This window comes from Podarcis bocagei (assembly GCF_964188305.1).
Source record: "Podarcis bocagei genome assembly, chromosome: 2".
Taxonomy (NCBI): Eukaryota; Metazoa; Chordata; class Lepidosauria; order Squamata; family Lacertidae; genus Podarcis; species Podarcis bocagei.
Window position 1 is genome coordinate 9,026,357 of NC_138126.1, and position 23,709 is coordinate 9,050,065.

Genomic DNA, 23,709 nt, shown 5'->3' on the forward strand with positions numbered 1-23,709 from the left:
CAATTAATTGAAATACATTCTAAAATCAATTCAGAATCAAAATAATAGCAACCATTGGGCTAGAGTTCTGTGAGGATTACCAAAGGAGGGGGTCACACTGTGCCTTAGCCAAAGGCCTGGTGGAACAGCTCTGTCTTGCAGGCCCTGCGGAAAGATGTCAAGTCCCGCAGGGCCCTAGTCTCTTGTGACAGAGCATTCCACCAAGTCGAGGCCAGTACTGAAAAGGCCCTGGCCCTAGTTGAGACCAATCTAACCACCTTCAACTTGGGACCTCCAAGATGTTGTCATTTGTGGACCTTAAGGTCCTCTGTGGGACATACCAGGAGAGGCGGTCCCGTAGGTACGAGGGTCCTAGGCCGTATAGGGCTTTAAAGGTCAAAACCAGCACCTTAAACCTGATCCTGCACTCCACCAGGAGCCAGTGCAGCTGGTATAGCACTGGGTGAATGTAATCCCGCGGTGAAGACCCCGTAAGGAGCCTCGCCGCGGCATTCTGCACCCGCTGGAGTTTCTGGGTCAGTCCCAAGGGCAGCCCCACATAGAGCGAGTTACAATAATCAAGTCTGGAGGTGACCGTCGCGTGGATCACAGGGGCGAGGTCAGGGCAAGGGTGGTAAGGAGGGAATAAACACCCTCACCTGAACTACAGATCCTGCGTCTGTTTCCATTTCACGTGGCTCCCAAGGAAATTTTCCCGAGCCAGATGGGGGGAATGTTCTTGAGTCCTTAAGACGAGACTCCGGAAGAAAGGGAGGAGCTGCAAAAAAAGGCATCGTTCAGATTTCATCCTGTCCTCTCCCACCCCACCTCTGCCATCCCCATAAATAGTTTGAAAAGCCGCGGACAAGTAAGTTGCTAATAGCAGAGAGCAAGCTCAAAGCGTGTCGCTAGTAGCACGCAGCTCAGCTGTGTCCCCACTGTCAGAGGTGGTAGGCGCCTCTGAACGGCAGCCGCTGGCGATCCCAAGTCGAAAGAGGGCTTCACACACTGTTTCGGCTGTTATTTATAAAACGAAACACCCCTTTGGTCCCGTCAGAGCCAGGGACGTACCAATCAGACTTTCGAGCTCCATCTTCAGGGACTCTGGAAACAAGGCAAAGAGAGAAAACGCTTTTTTTTGTATTCTGATCAACACACATTCCACCTTCCTCAAGGGAAACAGATAGCCTCATCATATACCTTAAGCCAGTGTTTCCCAACCGGTGTTCCGCGGCACACGAGTGTGCCGTGAGACGTTGCCTCGTGTGCCGCGAGATGTTGCCTGGAGGGAGGCGGGCGAGTCGGGCGGCGAGAGGCGGGGCGGCGGCGGCGAGGAGAGGCCGCGCCTCCTGCTGCTGCCTGGCGCTCCTCCTCGCAGCCGGCAGCGCTGCCTGGGCGCCTCCGCGCGACTCTGCCTCGCTGGGTTTGGTCTCCCAGCAGAGACGGGTCACACGCGCACCTCCCTCCCTCAGCCTGCGCGGAGGGAGAGCCAGAGAGAGGCATCGCTCCTGCGCGGCGGGAGAGGGAGCAGCCGGAGCGATGCCCCAAACGAACGCATGGGACCGGAGGGGAAATCCTCTCCGGGGAGGATTGAGCGCAGCTGAGAGAAGCCTTTCGAGGAGCTGCCGTGTCCCCTGGAAACCCCCTTCCCAGCTCTGCCTGCCCGCCTGCCGTGGGGCTCGTATCACCCTTTTAAGGGCACGGGAAACTAGAAATGTGGGGACTTGGGGTTTTCCTCAGGCTGAATTCCGAGCCTTTTCACAATCTGGTGGCGGGAGAGAGGGGAATCAGCTGCGAGGGAGGAAATAAAAGGAGCTGCTCGCCTTTCCTATGGCCAGGCTACACAGCTGCTGTTTGCAGCCCCGTCTGAACGCCGCCTCGCCAACCCCGTCGATGGTTTCTTAGGCACCCCCCTCCCTCCAAACCTGCTTCGCCCTGGGACGTGCCTATAACTATAACTCGTGGTTCTGATGTCCCAACGCTCCCACGGGGCACATTTCATTCAGGCGGAGGAGGGGGTCGTTGGCTAACGGCCAACAGGCAGAAAGGACTGTCCAACAATGCGATTATCCACACACACGCATCTGATCCATGGATTAACATCAAAATCCTTGCATTAAAGCTCACTGCTAAGGAACCAGTGGGTCATTAGGCTTTCAGATGCACTTTGAACAAAGAGATGTTCAAAGGGAAAGCTGCTTTTAATAACGCTGCTTTTGCAGGTACTATTGGTCTGGGTCTCATCCAGCATCTTTTCAGTACACCCAGTTAGGATTCAGCAGTCCAGTTGTACACTCTTGGGTATTCAGCATTAGCTTAAGGCGTGCAATAATCACATGCCCACTTTTGCAGCATCTTCATAGCATCCCAAGTCACTCTTGGAATGCTCTCTTTATCATACCCTCCAAGTGTTTACTTGTGTAACACACCCTACCATATCTTGCAGAGAAGCACTTCAGAGAGGGCCAAAACCCCCCACACTTGGTGCCATTTTCATCTACACATGCAGCAGAGTAAGTTGACCCAGAATAGTACCAATTCAGATGGCAGATGGGAGAATGACAGTGCTGAATGCTTTCCCATGTAGAACAGTCCCTGCAAATAAAAACCTAGCATATTTGGAAGAGGGATGCTAGCCTAACCATTACCTTCTATGCTGTTACAATTTTTTTTTTTTTTTTACATAAGTAAAAAGTGACCTTTCCCCATCTGGCATGGTGGTGTGCCTCGAGATTTTTTTCATGAAACAAGTGTGCCTTTGCCCAAAAAAGGTTGGGAAACACTGCCTTAAGCAACCCTCAACAAGTGCCCAGAATCCTTTGAGGGAAATAATGCATTTTAAAAGGTATAAGTGCATACTCAAGCCATTTCTCTTTTTGTCTGTGCTGGATTCTGGAAGCAGAAATACCGGCAATGCCCTGGTTTGAGCTAAGGCAACAAAGTTGTACCTTGGAAGTCGGATAGCCTAGATCTCAAATGTTTTGGCTCCCAAACAATCAAACAAAGAAGAGGGCCTTCTCGGTAGTGGCACCCGCCCTTTGGAACACCCTCCCACCAGATGTCAAAGAGAAACAGAACTACCAGACTTTTAGAAGACATCTGAAGGCAGCCCTGTTTAGGGAAGCTTTTAATGTTTAACAGACATAAAGTAGCGTGGGCTATCGTTTAGTTGTTTTTGCTTTAATTGCCGTACTTGTGTTTTTATGTTGTGAACCTCTCTGAGATCTTTTGATGCAGAGCTGTATATCAGTCTTTTAAATAATAATAATCAGTGTTTCTTTCGGGTGGGGGGCCCTCAAGGGTACATAGTACTGGCTAAAAGTGTGGCACATACTGTAACAATTTCACGGTGAGCCCAGCACCTTTTCAGTTGCACTGGGGTGGAGGACCAGGTGCAAATTGCCTTCACTAGAGCTTTGATGGGCGTCTCGCTGCCCAAGAGAGAACTCAGAAGACCCCTGCTCACCTCGGAAGCAGTTCAGCGCCTCTCCCAAGACGGCCTTCCTCCTCTGAGAGAAATGGTGAAGCCTCAGTTCCACCTCGAGGAAGTTTCCTTGTCTGCTGCTGGAACTGCCAGTGGCCTGGAGGGAAGAGACGACAACAGGAACGACTTGGGTGAACAGTCTGCATTGCAGATACTATGCTGAAGCAACAGGATGCATGCAAATGGGCTCATCTTGGAATAAAAAAAAGAATTAATCCTCCTTTCCTCCCCCCACAACAACCCTGTGAGGTTGGTGAGGCTGAGAGGCTGTGACTGGGCTCAAGGCTTCATTGTGGCCGAGTGAGGACTCGAACCCTGGTCTCCCAGGTCCCAGGACACTCTAACTGGTAGACAGCACTGTCTCTCCAATGAACGGATGAGCAAGAAGCAGTCCCGTCTTTTCACTGGATTGGCAAAGTCTCACCTGCCAGCAGATTGGGAGAGGCTACGGAAAACAGATTTGAAATTAACGGCATGTTGTACGCTGAAAGAAAATGATATGAAAATGATATACTGGTAGTATTTGACTCCTACTAAGTTAGGAAGTTTTCCCAGTAGTGATGTATGGAAGTGAGAGCTGGACCATAAAGAAGGCTGATCTCCGAAGAATTGATGCTTTTGAATTATGGTGCTGGGGGAGACTCTTGAGAGTCCCATGGACTGCAAGAAGATCAAACCTCTCCATTCTTAAGGAAATCAGCCCTGAGTGCTCACTGGAAGGACAGATCGTGAAGCTGAGGCTCCAATACTTTGGCCACCTCATGAGAAGAGAAGACTCCCTGGAAAAGACCCTGATGCTGGGAAAGATGGAGGGAACAAGGAGAAGGGGACGACAGAGGACAAGATGGTTGGACAGTGTTCTCGAAGCGACCAGCATGAGTTTGACCAAACTGCGGGAGGCAGTGGAAGACAGGAGTGCCTGGCGTGCTCTGGTCCAGGGGGCCGCGAAGAGTCGGACACGACTAAACGACTAAACAACAAGTTAGGGAAAAATGTACAGAACAAGTAGAAACACCTGATGGAAATGTAAAGACAAAGACGGTACCTTTTACCACATGTGGTGGATGTATAAGGCAACTAAAACCTTCTGGGAGATGATATTAGATGAATTGGGGGGGAAATGTTTAAAATAACCTTTGCTAAAAACAACCAGAAGCTCTTTTTATTAGAAATTATAGGTACCGAGATTCCAAATGACCAGAAAATACATTTCATGTATGCGACAACAGCCACACGGATGTTATTAGCCCAGAGATGGAAAGAAGAAACAATCTCGACCAGGGAAGAATGGCGAACCAAGTTGATGGACTATGCTGAAATGGGAAAATTAACCGGGAAACTCAGAAACCAAGAGGACAAGATCTTTAAAAAAGAATGGGGAAAATTTGTAATATATCTACGAGACCATTGTAAACAGATGAAAACATTAGCAGAATTTTAACCACACTTGTAAAGTAACTAACAAAAAGTATAGATAATTTAGAGGGACAAGATATCTGGACAATGAATTGATATGCGGGCATAAATATTAGCATTAGGACCCACGGAGAGTGGGGGGGGGGAGAAGTCGCGAGGTTCAGAGTATATGGACTTATAAATGATTTTGCTATATCTTGTTTATTTTTTTAAACCAAATAAAAATCATTTCCAAAAAAAAGGAAGAAGTCTCACCTGCCGGCAGTCAATATGCTCCTGCGACCCCCACGTTTCGCTCGGCGGATGGGTCTCCGCGGACGGACTCTGCCCCCTTATCTCTATAATGTTCCCTGCAAGACTTTCCAGCCACCAGATCAGCTGCTGCTTCTGTTCTTCCAGAAAACGACAGAGATCCTTCCATTCCTGTACAATTTTCTCCCTCTCCACATCTGCCTTCCTCTGCGATTAAAAAAGGTGAAGCATGTTTTGGAAAAAATTAAGCTTGCTTCTGAGTGAAACTGCACAGGGCTGGGTGGCATATTCCCCCCTCCCCCCGGTTCTCTTTCCTATGCACAAAAAAACCCACATTTTCTCTCCTTCTCCCGCTCACACAGACACAGCCATAGCCCTCTTCATTCCTTTCCCTTTGAGGGCAGTGAAAGACCCTCTCTATGTGTATTCCTGGTGGCCCAACAAGGATAGCCAAATGTCTGAATGATACCATGGTCAACGGTACTGAAAGGATTCTTAGATCACGGACTGCAGTTTCTTGAAGATGGACTTCTGGCAAGTGATGGGCTGCACCTCACAACGGTTGGGAGAAATGTTTTTGCCAAAAATCTCAGAAACCTCATCAGGAGGGCTTTAAACTGACTAATGTGGGGGAGGGAGACAGTGCTCCTGAAGGTAGGAGTCTATCAATTAATGAAGATGATCATCCAAATGTCATAGACCAAATGGAGCAAACAGCACGCAGACCTAGTGGTGGGAGGAAAAAATCCTTAAATAAGAGACATGGGGGAATGATTAATGGACTTCAATGTCTGTACACTAATGCGCAAAGCATGGGAAATAAACAAGATGAGCTTGAGCTCTTGGTACAGCAAACTAAATATGACATAATAGGCATCACTGAAACCTGGTGGGATAAGTCCCACGATTGGAATGTAATAATGGGGGGATACAATCTATTTCAGAGAAACAGACCAGACAAGAAAGGAGGAGGAGTGGCGTTATATGTCAGGGATGTGTATACCTGTGAAGAGATCCAAGATTTAGAACCTCAAAGCCAAAGTGAGAGCATTTGGGTCAAAATTAAGGGAGAGAAGAATAACAGAGACCTCATTGTGGGAGTTTACTATAGATCCCCAAGCCAAACGGAGGACATAGATGATGCCTTCCTGGAACAGATGGCCAAGCATGCAAAAGGAAGGGAGATAGTAGTAATGGGGGACTTCAATTACCCGGATATTTGTTGGACGTCAAACTCAGCCAAGAGCATAAGGTCAAACAGATTCCTCACTGGCCTTGCAGACAACTTCATTGTCCAGAAAGTGGGAGAAGCAACAAGAGGAACAGCCATTTTAGATCTGGTCCTAACCAATGTTGATGACCTGGTTAGTGGGGTAGATGTGGAAGGATCATTAGGTGCGTGTGATCATGCTCTTCTGAAGTTTACTATACAGCGGAAAGGAGCAGCCAAGCATACTAGGACTCAATTTCTTGACTTTAAGAAAGCCGACTTCATAAAACTTAGGGAAGTGCTGGGTGAGATCCCATGGACAGCAATACTAAAAGGAAAGGGAGTTCATGATGGCTGGGAGTTTGTTAAGAGGGAGATAGTAAAAGCACAACGTCAGGCAATATCAATGAGACGGAAACATGGAAGGTGCCTAAAGAAGCCAGGGTGGCTATCTAAAGAACTTTTAACTGAGTTAAGATTAAAAAAGGATGTGTACAAAAAATGGAAAAGGGGGGAAACCACCAAAGAGGAATTCAAACAAATAGCCAGCACGTGTAGACACAAAGTCAGAAAAGCTAAAGCGCAGAATGAACTCAGGCTTGCTAGAGAGGTTAAAAGCAACAAAAAAGGCTCTTATGGGTATGTTCGTAGCAAAAGGAAGAACAAAGAAACAGTGGGGTCACTCAGAGGAGAAGATGGTGAAATGCAAACAGGGGACACAGAAAGGGCTGAACTCCTCAATGCCTTCTTTGCCTCAGTCTTCTCCGATAAAGAAAACAATGCCCGACCTGAAGAATTTGGAGCAAATGATTCAGCAAAGGAAACACAGCCCAGAATAACTAAGGAGATAGTACAAGAATATTTGGCTAGTTTAGATGTATTCAAGTCTCCAGGTCCAGATGAACTGCATCCAAGAGTATTAAAAGAACTGGCAGATGTGATCTCAGAACCACTGGCAGTCATCTTTGAGAATTCCTGGAGAACAGGCGAAGTCCCGGCAGACTGGAGGAGGGCAAATGTTGTCCCTATTTTCAAAAAGGGGGAAAGAGAGGACCCAAATAATTACCACCCAGTCAGTCTGACATCAATAGCAGGGAAGATTCTGGAGCAGATCATTAAGCAGATCATTAAGCAAACAGTCTGTGAGCACCTAGAAAGGAATGCTGTGATCACCAATAGTCAGCATGGATTTCTGAAAAATAAGTCATGTCAGACTAACCTGATCTCATTTTTTGACAGAATTACAAGCCTGGTAGATGAAGGGAACGCAGTGGATGTAGCCTACCTTGATTTCAGCAAGGCATTTGACAAGGTGCCCCATGATATTCTTGTAAAGAAGCTGGTAAAATGCGGTCTTGACTATGCTACCACTCAGTGGATTTGTAACTGGCTGACTGACCGAACCCAAAGGGTGCTCATCAATGGTTCCTCTTCATCCTGGAGAAGAGTGACTAGTGGGGTGCCACAGGGTTCTGTCTTGGGCCCGGTCTTATTCAACATCTTTATCAACGACTTGGATGATGGACTCAAGGGCATCCTGATCAAATTTGCAGATGACACCAAACTGGGAGGGGTGGCTAACACCCCAGAGGACAGGATCACACTTCAAAACGACCTTGAAAGATTAGAAAACCGGGCAAAAACAAACAAGATGAATTTTAACAGGGAGAAATGTAAAGTATTGCACTTGGGCAAAAAAAATGAGAGGTACAAATACAAGATGGGTGACACCTGGCTTGAGAGCAGTACATGTGAAAAGGAAAGGGAAGTAATAGTGCCACTGTATTCTGCTCTGGTCAGACCACACCTGGAGTACTGTGTCCAGTATATGCATAAAATATTGTGTCCAGTTCTGGGCACCACAATTCAAGAAGGACACTGACAAACTGGAACGTGTCCAGAGGAGGGCAACCAAAATGGTCAAAGGCCTGGAAACGATGATAGCCATGTTCAAATATATAAAAGGATGTCACATAGAGGAGGGAGAAAGGTTGTTTCCCAGCCATCATGAACTCCCTTTCCTTTTAGTATTGCTGTCCATGGGATCTCACCCAGCACTTCCCTAAGTTTTATGAAGTCGGCTTTCTTAAAGTCAAGAAATTGAGTCCTAGTATGCTTGGCTGCTCCTTTCCGCTGTATAGTAAACTTCAGAAGAGCATGATCACTCGCACCTAATGATCCTTCCACTTCTACCCCACTAACCAGGTCATCAACATTGGTTAGGGCCAGATCTAAAATGGCTGTTCCTCTTGTTGCTTCTCCCACTTTCTGGACAATGAAGTTGTCTGCAAGGCCAGTGAGGAATATTTTATGCAGACATATTTCATATCGACATTATGGATTTCTTCATACATAATGATAGAAGGGCAAATGGGCCTACCAGCAGTTCCTTGCTCATCCTTTGGTCCTCAGGAGCATCTTCCCTCGGTCTCCTTGGAGGAGGCAGGGTCTCCAGCATCTTTTCAGAGGGAAATAAGTAATACTGCTCAGTTTAGAGGTGGGTCAGTGGAGGGATGCTTTCGCTGCTGTAGCAGTTAAAGGCGCAGGGCGTCCCTTTTGGAAAGAGCAAGGGGTGAGCACAACGAGGCAGGGGGAATTCCCAGCCCTTCCTGGAGACGATGGAATCTGAACCTGGGAATCTTCCACCTGCAAAGCAAGTGAGCTATATGTCTCAAATATAATTGTGAGGTTCTGAACCTCACGGCTGAGAAAAAAGGGCTGCTGCTTTAAACAGGAACAACTAGCCCAGTGCTGCACACAATGACTGACAGCAGCTTTCCAGAGTTTCAAACACAGAGGCTTTCTCTGCAGTAAAGTAAGGGTAAAGGGACCCCTGACCATTAGGTCCAGTCGTGGCTGACTCTGGGGTTGTGGCGCTCATCTCGCTTTATTGGCCGAGGGAGCCAGCGTACAGCTTCCGGGTCATGTGGCCAGCATGACTAAGCCGCTTCTGGTGAACCAGAGCAGCGCACGGAAACGCCGTTTACCTTCCTGCCAGAGTGGTACCTATTTATCTACTTGCACTTTGACGTGCTTTCAAACTGCTAGGTTGGCAGGAGCAGGAACTGAACAACGGGAGCTCACCCCATCACGGGGATTTGAACCGCTGACCTTCTGATCAGCAAGTCCTAGTCTCTGTGGTTTAACACACAGCGCCAACCGCGTCCCTTTCTCTGCAGTAGAACCACAGAATTGTAGAGTCAGTAGGGACCCGAGGGTCATCTAGTCCAACCCCTTGCGATTCAGGAATCTTTTGCCCAACGTGGGGCTCAAACCCACAACCCCAAAGGAGTCTATTTCTCTACCAACTGAGCTATCCCGCCGTCCTACCTGGAGATGCTGGGGATTCAGCCTGGGACCTTTGTACGTAGAATCACAGAACTGTAGGGTTGGAAGAGACCCCGAGGGTCATCTAGTCCAACCCCCCCCCCCTGCAATGCAGGAATCTCAACTGGATCAGACCTGACAGGCAGCCATGCAGCCTCCGCTTAAAAATCTCACAGAAGTGGTCTCTCGCTGAGCAAAATTGCACAGTGTGACGGGGAAAGGAGAGGCTGGAGGATTTTCTTAGAGGTGGTCCAACACACAGTCTCATGGCCCATAGACACCTAAAGTACTGGCAGAAATCCCCAACAGATGAAAGGCTGAGCTCCATAACATCCGTCTGGACCATCTTGAGGGACTGGGAGCTGGGGGCACTGTCATACAGTGGTTCTGCTCCTTTCTCCTGGGCCGTGTCCAGAAAGTGGTGGGGGGGGGATGAGTGTTCAGACCCCTGGGCTCTCACTTGTGGGGTGCCTCAGGGTTCCGTCCTCTCCCCCATGCTTTTCAACATCTACATGCAGCCGCTGGGAGAGATCATCAGGAGGTTTGGGCTGGGTGTTCATCAGTATGCGGATGATACCCAGCTCTACCTCGCTTTTAAATCAGAACCAGTGAAGGCGGTGAAGGTCCTGTGTGAGTGTCTGGAGGCGGTTGGAGGATGGATGGTGGCTAACGGATTGAGGTTGAATCCTGACAAGACAGAAGTACTGTTTTGGGGGGACAGGAGGCAGGCAGGTGTGGAGGACTCCCTGGTCCTGAATGGGGTAACTGTGCCCCTGAAGGACCAGGTGCGCAGCCTGGGAGTCATTTTGGACTCACATCTGTCCATGGAGGCGCAGGTTAATTCTGTGTCCAGGGCGGCTGTCTACCAGCTCCATCTGGGACGCAGGCTGAGACGCTACCTTTCTGCAGACTGTCTTGCCAGAGTGGTGCACTCTCTGGTTATCTCCCGCTTGGAGTGCGGCAGTGTGCTCTACGTGGGGCTACCTTTGAAGGGGACCCGGAAACTACAACTAATCCAGAATGCGGCAGCCAGACTGGTGACTGGGAGTGGCCGCCGGGACCACATAACACTGGTCCTGAATGATCTTCATTGGCTCCCAGTACGTTTCCGAGCACAATTCAAACTGTTGGTGCTGACCTTGAAAGCCCTAAATGTCTCGGTCCTGTATACCTGAAGGAGCGTCTCCACCCCCGTTGTCCAGCTCCAAGGGCCTTCTGGCAGTTCCCTTGCTGCAAGAAGGCAAGTTACAGGGAACCAGGCAGAGGGCCTTCTTGGTAGTGGCACCCGCCCTGTGGAACGCCCTCCCACCAGATGTCAAGGCAATAAGCAACCATTTTACTTTTAAAAGGCAACTGAAGGCGGCCCTGTTTAGCGAAGTTTTTAATGTCTGACACTGTATTGTTTTTAAAATTCGCTTGGAAGCCGCTCGGATTATTATTAATTATTATTATCCCCCCAAATCATCTGCCGTGGATGCTTTCCTTGAGATTTCTGAGGACCCCTTCCAACTCAACAATTCTATGAAAAGAGCAGGGGTTTTGACCCCAAAGGGGGGGAAATGCCCATAAAGGGGGGCGCAGGTGAAAACCCGCCACTTCTGCCCCAAACTTACCTGAGCAGGTTCCAGGGTGCTCTCACTCCCTCCCACCGATGATGCGGAATGAAGCCGATGTAGGGAATGTGGGGCAGCTGGACGACGAGGAGCAGAATAACGAGGAAGGGGGAAGTTTTCAGGAAAAGGCCGAGCACTTCAATGGCTGCCCTGGGGGAAAGGTGATTTTCTCCATCCTGAAGTAGCAAGCCTTGAAACGAAAGGGATCTACCCCTAACAGATCCCCTGATTTGGAGGAGGAGGAGGAGGGGAGCAAGATCTGCCCCCACCCCGGTCCGCGGATGCTCCCCGCTTTTGTCTCCGCGGAGGCGGAGGAGGCGCCGCCAAGCGCTTTGATCTTCTTTCCCTTTGATGTGCCTCTTTCCCTCCAGCCTCCGCAGCTGATTGGGCGCAGCCGGGCGAAGCTCCGCCCCCACCGGAGAGAGAAGGACCGCGGCTGCCGCCAGGCGCCTCAAGGATGCTCAGAGCCCTCTTGCGGGGACGGGCAGAGGAGCCGGGGGTTGCCAACTGACTGGGTAAACCAGCCACGCCCGCTCTCAAGCCTGAAGGCAGGGGTCAACAAACTTTTTCAGCAGGGGGCCGGTCCACTGCCACTCAGACCTTGTGGGGGGCCTGACTATATTTTGGAAAATAATAATGAACGAATTGCTATGCCCCACAAATAACCCAGAGATGCATTTTAAAATAAAAGTACACATTCTGCTCCTGTAAAAACACCAGGCAGGCCCCACAAATAACCCAGAGGTGCATTTTAAATAAAAGCACACATTCTATTTATGTAAAAACACCAGGCAGGCCCCACAAATAACCCAGAGGTGCATTTTAAATAAAAGCACACATTCTATTTATGTAAAAACACCAGGCAGGCCCCACAAATAACCCAGAGATGCATTTTAAATAAAAGGACACATTGTACTCATGTAAAAACACGCTGATTCCTGGACCGTCCGCAGGCCAGATTGAGAAGGTGATTGGGCCGGATTCGGCCCCCGGGGCTTAGTTTGCCTACCCATGCCTTAAGAAGAGGGATGAAACTAGGTTTTCTTTCACCTGGGTCAAAGACTTGGTTTGGCACCCCCTCACACATTATTATTATTATTATTATTATTATTATTATTAGTGCTTTTTCTGGGGGTACGTACACCCCTAAACATTTTGTGAATCTAAGTTTGGCCTCATTGAGGGGCAGTATTTCTACATGAGTAGGAAAATGAGAGTACCCCTAAACATTATTTTAGAAAAAAAGCACTGATTATTATTATTATTATTATTATTATTATTATTATTATTATTACTGCATTATTGGCAACAACAACGATGACAACAATGGCTGCTGACCCATTGCAATTAAAGACATTATAGGTTGGCTACATTTTCCTTCCAAATTACAGGAAGGGTTAAATGCGAAGTACATCAGCATCTCAATTCTTTCATTGCGGGTGTTTTATTTTCAGTATAAACAGGACTGCGTTTTTGTAGCTGATTGTATGTATTCACATGGGGTAAACATGTATGTTGTCCTCTAGATCCAAACACACACACAGAGAGAACACATAATCAAACAATGCTCCAAATTGCTCATCTTGTTCTCTTTGGGCATTGTCGGCCAATTGGTGTCAAAGAAGGACAGAACTTTCTTTATGTATGCTACAACAGCAGCAAGAATACTTATAGCAAAGTATTGGAAGAAGCAAGATCTAGCCACCTTGGAAGAGTGGCAGATGAAGGTGATTGACTACATGGGACTGGCTGAAATGACTGACAGAATCCGAGACCAGGGGAAAGAGACGGCGGAAGAAGATTGGAAGAAATTTAAAATTTATCTTAAAAAATATTGCAAAATTAATGAATGTTAAAATGTTGTGGTTACACAAAGTAAGGGATTACAGCTATAAAAGATTAAGTAAAAGAAAAGAAAAGGGAAAAATTGGATAAAATTAAGGGGAAGGATTTGCTGAAATAATTTTGGGAAGTGGAACGCAGAAAGGGGAGGTATGGGGAAGTCGATGAAGTAAGTTTAAGAAAAAAAGGAGTTGAAATTATACGTGTTTGTTTGTTACTGTATGTATACTTTTGTACTGTGTGTATTGTATGTGTCTTTAAAAATTTGTGAAAATTTAATAAATATTTGATAAAAAACAACAACAAATTGCTCATCTTGTGAATTTGCCATTTAAATTGTTTAATCGTGACAACAGTTCCTGTTTCCAAAACGTACAGGAGGTCTGATTTCTTCACCACTTTTAATTGACCTCCGAGATTTTGGTCCCTGCCAGATGGCGTCTTCCAAGAGTTCGCGGTGGTTCCCACTTATTAAAACGGAGCATACCCAGGCCAGTTACCTGTCAAAGCTCCCACTTGCCATGCTTAGAATCGCTTTCACCGAATTACGATTCCAATCGATGCCCTCGGTGGTGTTGGATGGACGCTACGGCATAGTACATTATGAAGAGGCTTTGTCTATGTGGACAACCCTGTGTGGAGGACCTGTGCCACTATTTACTGCAGTGCCCGTTATATATAGACCCAAGAGACCGATTCATAAAACCCCTTGTTTCCAAATGGAACTCACTTGAATAGGGTAGAAAGGGGAAAATGGCTGCTGAGCGATACTGATGACTTTGCAACTTATAAAGTAGCACTCTATGCGTTGGCAGCTAAGAAGATCAGGAGGAAAGAACTAGATAAAATAGCGGTCAACTGCAAAGGGGATTCGGATATTTAATTTTACTAGAGAATCTTCTGCTATTCTATTTTATGCAACAAACAATTTTAGTACAGTGGTACCACGGGTTAAGAACTTAATTCGTTCTGGAGGTCTGTTCTTAATCTGAAGCACCACTTTAGCTAATGCGGCCTCCAGCTGCCGCTGCGCCGCCAGACCACGATTTCTGTTCTCATCCTGAAGCAAAGTTCTTAACCTGAGGTACTATTTCTGGGTTAGCGGAGTCTGTAACCTGAAGCGTCTGTAACCCAAGGTACCACTGTACTTGTGACTGTGGTTTATATTGTATGTGTGGTGCCTGATGATTTTTATGGTTATTGCTGTTTTACCTTTTGTTATTTTTCTGAATGATGCCATGGCCTATGGCTAGTGCAATAAAAGTCTGATGATGATGATGTATGTATATATGTATGTATGCATATGTTTTCCAGCAAGAATTAAAAAATAAACTGTGCCTACACAAACAGCGGGACGCAGGTGGCGCTGTGGGTTAAACCACAGAGCCTAGGGCTTGCCGATCAAAAGGTCAGTGGTTTGAATCCCCGCGACGGGGTGAGCTCCTGTTGCTCGGTCCCTGCTCCTGCCAACCTAGCAGTTCGAAAGCACGTCAAAAAGTGCAAGTAGATAAATAGGTACCACTCCAGTGGGAAAGTAAACGGCGTTTCCGTGCGCTGCTCTGGTTCGCCAGAAGCGGCTTAGTCATGCTGGCCACATGACCCGGAAGCTGTACGCCGGTTCCCTCGGCCAATAAAGCGAGATGAGCGCCGCAGCCCCAGAGTCGTCCACAACTGGACTTAATGGTCAGGGGTCCCTTTACCTTTACCCAAACAGCACTCTTTATTTTCTGTTAAAACATCCTTTCTGACTTTTCAATAAACTTTTAAAGGTGGCTAACAAAAAAAAAAAAAGATGCACAATCCTTTTCTGTTTTGACTGCTCCGGGCCTTTTTGCCTTCTTAAGAAACATGATGTAGAAATGCTGAAACAGGGGATGGATTTTTGTTTTTGCATTTTTTCCTCGCTTACCCAGCTTTGGGAAGGTAGTGTGAGGGTGGAGGGGGTGGAGGGGGGGTGTCAAATGCTGCCGAGGACAGCCAAAAAAGGCCTTGTGCGTTGGACATCCCTGTTCTAGTTCCATACAAGATCCTAATAAAAAGACGTGGCTCATCTCTCCAGCCCCTTAAAAAAATTATTAAACCCTGTTTCCACACCTTTATTTGATGTCTAGAACCCGACAGGAATTTACATCTGATATAATGTCTCCGGTAAGGCAGATACGGAACCAAAGAAACGTGGATTTTTATTTTGCAAAAGACAGGAGAGCAGTGTACAAGAGCCACCGCTGGCAACCTCCCATCAGCTCTGCCACTACGCTTTTCTCAGTCAATTTGTCAATCCCAGCCTACATAGTTTATCTGGTACTTGATGGACTGGGAGTCATGATGAACTTTGCTGTCGTCTGTTTTTGCATTTATAGCCTCTAGGTGGCTGGTTTTATGGTGCTCGACAAAATGCGGCCTCGTATAGAAGCTCTCGCCGCAATACATGCATTTATAGGGCTTCTCTCCCGTGTGGGTTTTCTGATGAGCGATAAGGTTCGAACTCAGGTTGAACCTTTTCCCGCACTCGGAGCACTGGTAGGGTTTCTCTCCCGTGTGGGTCCGTTGGTGTCGAATCAGGGCGGAGCTACAGGTGAAACACTTGCTGCAGTCCGAGCATTCAAAGGGCTTTTCGCCCGTGTGTGTCCGCTGGTGAACGTTGAGCTGCGAACTCACACTGAAAAACTTGCCGCAGTCCCGGCACTGGTAGGGCTTCTCGCCCGTGTGAGTTCTCTGGTGAGTGATAAGGTTCGAGTTCAGAGTGAAGCTCTTCCCGCAGTCGGCGCAGTTGTATGGTTTCTCTCCGGTGTGGATTCTCTGATGTCGGAGGAAGCTGGAGCTGCAGGAAAAACTCTTCCCGCACTCTGCACAGTCGTACGGCTTCTCGCCTCGGTGCAGTTTCTTGTGTGCGTTGAGGCTGGATTTCAAGTAGACGCTGGTGGGGCAGTCCCCGCACTTGTACAGTTTCTTCCCTGTGTGGATTTTCTCGTGGGCGTTTAGGCTCGATCGCACGCTGAAACTTTTCCCGCAAGCCGAGCACTCAAAGGGCTTCTCTCCGGTGTGCGTCCTCTGGTGCACACTGAGCTGGGAGCTGACGCTGAAGGTTTTGCCGCAATCCGAGCATTCGTAGGGTTTTTCGCCCGTGTGAGTCCTTTGGTGCCGGTTGAGGCTTGAGCTGCAGCCGAAGCTTTTCCCGCAGTCCGAGCAGTCGTACGGCTTGTCCTCCGTGTGGATCCTCTGGTGCCTGATAAGGCTGGAGCTGCAGTTGAAACTCCTGCCGCAGTTCGCGCACTGATAAGGTTTCTCCCCCGTGTGGATTCTCTCGTGTGCGATAAGGTTCGAGCTCTGGCTGAAGCCTTTCCCGCAGGCCGAGCAGGTGTAGGGCTTTTCCCCCTTGTGGGTCCTCACGTGCGGGATGAGGGCGGACTTCTGGCTGAAGCTTTTCCCACAGTCGGAGCACTTGTATGGCTTCTCGCCCGTGTGGATCCTCTCGTGGGCGACTAGGCTCGATTTTAAACTGAAGCTCCTCCCGCACTCGGAGCATTCGTACGGCTTCTCCTCCGTGTGGATCCTCTCGTGGGCGACGAGGCTCGAGGTCTGGCTGAAGCTTCTCCCGCACACCGAACACTCGTACGGTTTCTCCTCGGTGTGGATTCTCTCGTGAGCGACGAGGGTCGATTTCTTACCAAAGCTCTTCCCACAGCTCGGACACTTGTGGGGCTTCTCGCCAGTGTGGATTCTCTCGTGAGCGATAAGGTTTGAGCTGTTGCTGAAGCTTTTCCCACACTTGCTGCACGCCAGTTGCCTCTTGTTGGCGCCGACTTTGTTGCCGGCTGCACGAAGGACCGACTTGTTTTGGCCTCCTCTTCCTGGAGGTGTCCCCTTTTGCTTTTGCTCGTTTTCCAAAGTCACGTCCTGCCAAGGAGCCGGGAAAACGGTGTTATTGGCTTTTCCTAACAATCTCCCGGGTATATCAAATTGTTCAGAACTGTCAGCACCGCAAGTTGTTTCGTCGCCGTTCTCCTTCTCGGTTGTCAACCCTTGACCTATCAAAAAAGGGAGATAGTAAAATAAGCACGATTAGCAGCCAGTTTGGTAACAGCCCAGTGCTGGAAATCATCAAAGATTCCTCTGCAAGAGGCACAGTTAACTCACGCATGAAAATTTGCTTTATCTAAACATCTAGTCAGACATAGATGTGCAGTGAACGCTCCTTCATTGGAGGTTTTTAAGCAGAAATTGGATGGTCCTCTGTCATGGATAATAATAATAATAATAATAATAATAATAATAATAATAATAATAATAATAAAATTTATACCCCACCCACTCTGGGCGTCTCCCAACAAAATAGTAAAAATACCATAAAACATCAAACATTAAAAACTTCCCTAAACAGGGTTGCCTTCGGATGTCTTCTAAAAGTCAGATAGATGTTTATTTCCTTGACATCTGGTGGGAGGGTGTTCCACAGGGAGGACGCCACCACCGAGCAGGCCCTCTGCCCGGTTCCCTGTAACTTCACTTCTCACAGGGAGGGAGCTGCCAGAAGGCCCTCGGAGCTGGACCCCAGTGTTGAATGATGGGGGTGGAGATGCTACTATAGGTAAACTGGGAGCTGAGGCCGTTTAGGGCTTTAGTTGAGATTCCCGCATTGCAGGGAGTTGGACTAGGTGACCCTCAGGGTCCCTTCTATGATTCCATGTCCATTTAAAAAACAAAAGAGACCCTGCAAATTAGGGACAGCTTGACCAAATGCAGATAAACAGCCTCAGATATTAATTTAATTTATTCAACAATATATATATATCAATCAATTGTAGCCTCTAAGCCACTTACAAGAAACATTAAGATTATCAATGTAAGAGTTAAAAATAATTAAACTTATCAGGAAAAGAGATTAAGACATGTCAACATCTACGTGTCTAGATAGGCTTGCCTAAAGATAAATATTTTAAGCTGAAAACAGATCAGTGAAGGCGGCTGCCTGACGTCAATAGGCAGGGAGTTCCAAAAGTAAAATGTTACCACGGAAAAATACAAATTTCTTACAAGTGCAGAATGACTATTCTGTAACACTGGGATCCTGCAAGTTAAAGTGGTCTCACACACAGGGATGACATTTATATATATATATTTTTAAAAATACAAAAAATTACATATACGTACAGTGGTACCTCGGTTTTGGAACGTCTCTGTTGACAAATAATTCGGTTTTTGAATACGCCTCGGAAGTCGAATATGCCACGCGGCTTCCATTGAGTGCAAGATCCTGAGGCCTAGCTGCCAGCTGTTGAGTTTTCGGTTTTCGAACGTTTCAGAACTCGAACGGTCTTCCGGAACAGATTACGTTTGAAAACCGAGGCACCACTGTGTATGTATGTACAGTGGTAAGTACCATTTACCTTCCCGCCGGAGCAGTACCTATTTATCTACTTGCACTTTGATGTGTTTTTGAACTGCTAGGTTGGCTGCTGCAATAGTTAGAGAAAGGTGCCTAATAATAATTATAATACAGTGGTACCTCAGGTTACGTACTTAATTTGTTCCGGAGGTCTGTCATGAAACTCTTTTTAACCTGAAGCACCACTTTAGCTAATGGGGCCTCCTGCTGCTGCCACACCGCCAGAGCACGATTTCTGTTCTCATCCTGAAGCAAAGTTCTTAACCTGAAGCACTATTTCTGGGTTAGCAGAGTCTGTAACCTGAAGCGTATGTAACCCAAGGTACCACTGTATACTTTTCAGCCATGGTTATGGGCTTGCAGGGAGCGGGGTAAGGATGAGGCCCTGCAATCTCCACCCACCCCACCCCACTTTTGCACCATGGCTGGAGCAGAATAAAAAAAGACTCATATTCAACCTTTGCATCCAAGGAGCTCGTCCTGAAAGGCAGACTTTTCCTCCAAATGAGCACCGGCTCCCTGTTTCGACTCCACCAGAAATGGTTTGGTTTTTTGGGGAAGCTTGATGCCTTCCTGGCTGGAGAAAAGAGACAGAGAAGGATGTTCAAGACAGGCATAATGATAATAATAATAATAATTTATTTATACTCTGCCCATCTGGCTGGGTTTCCCAGTCACTCTGGGCGCCTTCCAGCAAAATATTTAAAAAGAATAATTCATCAAATATTAAAAGCTTCCCTAAGCAGGGCTGCCTTCAGATGTCTTCTAAAAGTCAGATAGTTGTTTATTTCTTTGACGTCTGGTGGGATTGCATTCCACAGGGCAGGTGCTACCACCGAGAAGGCCCTTTGCCTGGTTCCAGGGCAGGCGCCACCACCGAGAAGGCCCTCTGCCTGGTTCCAGGCAGCATCAGATACAAGACGTGTCCCTACCACATGGTCTGACCACCCCACATTTGAGGCCTCTTTCCAGCTCCGCTGAAGGTGAAACCCACAAGAAGAATAGCCTGTACCCATAATTCAAGCTCACCTGTCACCCAGAGCCTCAACAACCTGGAAAAAACAAAAACAAAACAGCAGTTAGCACGGTTACTGGTAGCTACGAAGGGGGAAGAGAGGTTTACTGGTTTGTGGAGGGTAGTGATGTTAAATTCTCGAGAATAATGTTTTGGAGAATGTTCTTGATTAATGAGGTGTGTACATTTAAAGCAGAATTTACAGTTTGTGGAGTATATTCTCCGGAGAATATTCTCACCTCCACATCACTAGTGGGGCGCTTTTCGTTTTTATGATGTATTTTGTGTTTTTGTGTTGTGAACTGCCCTAAGAGCTACGGATGGAAAAGAGGTATACAAATTTAATAAACAATAAAACAATTAATTTAAAAGTCAGGATACGTTTTGAAGGCACTTCCAGGAGATAATTTATAGGCAGAACTGCTCACTTTGTTGCCTGTGGGTATTTTAAAGGCTGCGTATATTTATTTATGAAAGTATTTCTGCACTGTTCCATCTATATATACGTGTGTGTGTGTGTGTGTGTGTGTGTGCTCGTGTGTCTGTTTGTATCTATATATCTCAGGGCAGCGCACAACATTAAAATACAAAATACAATTAAAAGAATCCTTAAGGTGACAGGCTAATCCGGGGTTTTTTTAAAGTAGAAAATATAATCAGAAAGAAGTCTGGCTGGCAATAAAAACCTCTTAGAGAGACTCCTGAAAGTCAAAAGCTTTTGCCAAATCTCTGCTGGGAAAGCAGTTACCTAGCAGGCGATTGTGTACCCTAAACACCCACCTTCTACCAGAGGCAAGGTGGACCCCTTTAAAACAAGGACCAATTAAAAGCACCTCTTCAGGTGATCTTCATAAACAAGCTGGATTTTAAGGGCTCAAGTGGTCCTAGAGCACATTATTATTATTATTATTATTATTATTATTATTATTATTTGCACCTTTCCTTTAAAGGAGCACTTGGTGGCATTCACAGTTCTCCCTGTTATCAACAACGCAGCGAAGTGGGTTCGACTGGGAGACAAAGGCCACCCGGTGAGCTTCACAGCTGAGTGGGGATTCGAACTCTCGTCTCCAAGGTCTTAGTCCAACACCCTAACCACTGCACCACACTCCCTTCCTTCACTGATTCACCACTGAGTTTCCCTGTCTCTTCCACCTTACGCAATGTTGCAAAAACCGAATGGCGCTTTGCATGCTGCAAGAACTCATGGTACCAGCGTCATCCGCCTTTGAGGAAAAACCAGTTGAGATAAGGTGTACAGTGGTGCCTCGCAAGACGAAATTAATTCGTTCCGCAAGTTTTTTCTTCTTGCGAGTTTTTCGTCTTGCGAAGCACGGTTTCCCATAGGAATGCATTGAAAATCAATCAATGCGTTCCTATGGAAACCGCCTTCAGACCAGGTCCGGGGACAGTCTGTCCCCCAACCTCTTCTGAAGGCTGGGGGGGGACAAGGGCTTTTCTTCCCACCCCCAGCCTTCAGAAGGTTGTTCTGAAGGCTGGCGGTGGGAAGAAAAGCCCTTCTCCCCACCTCCCGCCCCGCAAGCTCCGGGGACAGGAGTGCTTTGCTGCCGACCGCCAGCATTTTAAAAGCCCCCGCTGTCCTGGGGCGATTTTAAAATGCTGGCGGGCGGCAGCGAAGCCTCCGCTGTCCTGGGGCAATTTTAAAATGCTGGCGGGCGGCAGCGAAGGCTTCACTGCCGCCTGCCAGCATTTTAAGATCGCCCGGGACAGCGGAGAAGGCAGGCGGGGAGGGGGGGAGCAAAGACTCCAGGACCTCTTCTGCTGGCGGTCCAGGACCTCTTCTCAAGGCCGGCGGTGGGCGAAAGTCTTTGCTCCTGACCGCCAGCATTTTAAAAGAGGTCCCCGGAGATTTCCCTATGGGCTTTCTTCTTGCGAAGCAAGCCCATAGGGAAATTCGTCTTGCGGAACGACTCAAAAACGGAAAACTCTTTCGTCTTACGAGTTTTTCGTTTTGCGAGGCATTCGTCTTGCGAGGTACCACTGTACTTAAAGAGTGTCGAACTAGGGCTTGGGAGGCCGTGGGTTCAAATCCCCGCTCAGCAATCACAGGGCAATCTTGGGCCAGTCTCTCTACCTCACAAGGTTGTTGTGGGGTTTAAAGGGGGGAGGGCAGAGACATTGCCTTGAGCTCCACGGAGCAAAAGATGGGAAATAAATGCAATAATATAGAGATGTTTTTAAAAGCAGGCATTGATCCTGTTATACACAAGGCTAGTCCAGGGGTCTGCAACCTTTAAGACAAAAAGAGCCACTTGGACCCGTTTCCGAAGAAAAAAAAACTGGGAGCCGCAAAACTCATCATTATAAAAATAACTCTTTTGTCACTTTTTTATTATTTCTTTGTTTGACCCCTCAGAATTACTCCTCCTCATAGAAATAAACATTAAATTAACAAGTTACCTTTTTGTGTGTGTGTGTTCTTCACTCCCCTTCAAAACAGTGACCAGCGTACATGCCCCTTACAATGTAGCGGGCGGGCGGGAAGGTGACGTCGGGACGGTACGTGACTAACGCATGCACTGCCCCCATGCGACGTCACAGCCAGTACAGCGCCCGCCACAGTGGGGAGTGTCGGGGCACACAATGCGCCTCCTCCCCTCGCTAGTATCCGCCCCGGAGCCACGGCAAAGGTGTAAAAGAGCCACATGCGGCTCCGGAGCCGCGGGTTGCAGACCCCTGGGCTAGACAAAAAGCCAAGGCAGAGAGAGGAAAAAGTGCTCCAGGAATAGCTCTTTTAAAAAAACAACAGCCCAACAAGTTTGGGCTGGGTTTCAGGGATGATTGGGGCACGAACCGCAAACCACCCACAAAATCCCTTACCTGACTCAGCTCCATTCCTCCAGTTCCTCTCCTTCCCTGGACGGTTTGACTCAGCAGAGGTGAGACGCCTGCAGGTGTGGGGGAAAAAAGAGATAACTCAGAGGCAGGGGAAATTCTGCAGAGAACAACAGGTCCTGGAGTAGGTGATGGCTGCAATTCTCTGCACGCCAGACCAAGCAAGGGCAGTGGTTCAGGGGCCGAGCATCAGAAGCTAATTGAATCATAGAGTTGTGGAGCTGGAAGGGACTCCGAGGGTCATCTAGTCCAACCCCCGGCAATGGAGGAATCTCAGCTCAAGCATCTAAGTCAGATGGTCCCTAAAAGCCCTAAATTCCATTCCTGGCATCTCTGGGGTAGGACTGGGAATGTCTCAAACCCTGCAGGCTGCTGCTGCCGGTCAGTGAATACAAGAGCTGACTCGACAGAAGGCCTTATGAAGAGTGGTCGAAGGAGCTGGGTATGTTTAGCCTGGACAAGATGAGACTGAGAGGAGCTATGAGAGCCATCGTCAAATATTTGAAGCGCTGCCACATGGAAGAGGGAACAAGCTTGTTTTCTCCTGCTCTGAGGGTAGGACTCGAACCAAGAACCAAGTGCTTCAAGCTGCAAGAGAAGAGATTCCGACTCAACATATAGAATAACTTTCTGACAGAAAGAGCTGTTTGACCGTGGAAGGGAGGTTTTGCACTCTCCTTCCTTGTAAGTTTTCAAGCAGAGGTTGGATGGCCATCCGTCATGGGTGCTTCAGCTGAGATTCCTGCATTGCAACGCGTTGGACTAGATGACCCTCGGGTCCCTTCCAACTCTACGATCCTTTTTTTTTTTTTGAATTTGCATTTTATTTATTTGTTAACATTATTATATTACATCGGTAAACGTTGTCATATTACGTTACAGGACTTACTATAATACAATTTCCAACACGCATACAAATATGATATACAAATTTTATATACCTAGAAAGAAAATTTTCTTTCCAACTCTACGATCCTACGGTTCTGAAGTCAACGGGGCTTCCTCGGGAGTAGGCGCGCCTAGACCTTCCGACAGGTGGGCAGGCGGGTGGAAAAGGCGCACCAAGCAGCTATTTTGGAGATGCTTGGGGGTGCGCGCGCGCGCGTGTGGTACCCTGTTTTCTCCGGGCGCCCTGTTGATGTTAGAGGCGGTGATGATCCGGATCAGGCGCTTCTTTCCTTGCAAAGCTGCTTGCAGGGCTTGAGCTGTCGTCGGGCAAAGGCGTGTCTCCCGTCCAGGCTCCAAGCGCGCAGGAGGCTCCTCCGCCGATCCCGGAGCACATCTGGGGTTGCTGGGTGGGTGGGTGCCTCTCTCCGCCCCCCCCCGCCC

General features: G+C 47.8%; 2 protein-coding genes across 2 annotated transcripts in view; both read right to left on the reverse strand.

The window, feature by feature from the left end:
* The window catches only part of LOC308580541 (uncharacterized protein), an 87,250-nt gene extending 80,747 nt beyond the window's left edge, over positions 1 to 6,503 (reverse strand). The window contains exon 1 of the mRNA XM_081182344.1: positions 6,499 to 6,503. The gene's annotated coding sequence lies outside the window, so the exon portion shown is untranslated. The remainder of the gene's footprint in view (positions 1 to 6,498) is intronic.
* The window catches only part of LOC308581250 (uncharacterized protein), a 31,057-nt gene extending 7,358 nt beyond the window's left edge, over positions 1 to 23,699 (reverse strand). The window contains 12 exon segments of the mRNA XM_081183780.1: positions 639 to 757; positions 1,051 to 1,083; positions 3,446 to 3,560; positions 5,135 to 5,338; positions 8,722 to 8,799; positions 15,218 to 15,385; positions 15,389 to 15,397; positions 15,401 to 17,151; positions 18,968 to 19,086; positions 19,539 to 19,561; positions 22,366 to 22,433; positions 23,494 to 23,699. Of these exon segments, the coding sequence (XP_081039906.1) occupies positions 639 to 757; positions 1,051 to 1,083; positions 3,446 to 3,560; positions 5,135 to 5,338; positions 8,722 to 8,799; positions 15,218 to 15,385; positions 15,389 to 15,397; positions 15,401 to 17,151; positions 18,968 to 19,086; positions 19,539 to 19,561; positions 22,366 to 22,380 (2,634 nt within the window). The 5' untranslated portion in view covers positions 22,381 to 22,433; positions 23,494 to 23,699.
* Between the last annotated feature and the right edge of the window lie 10 nt (positions 23,700 to 23,709).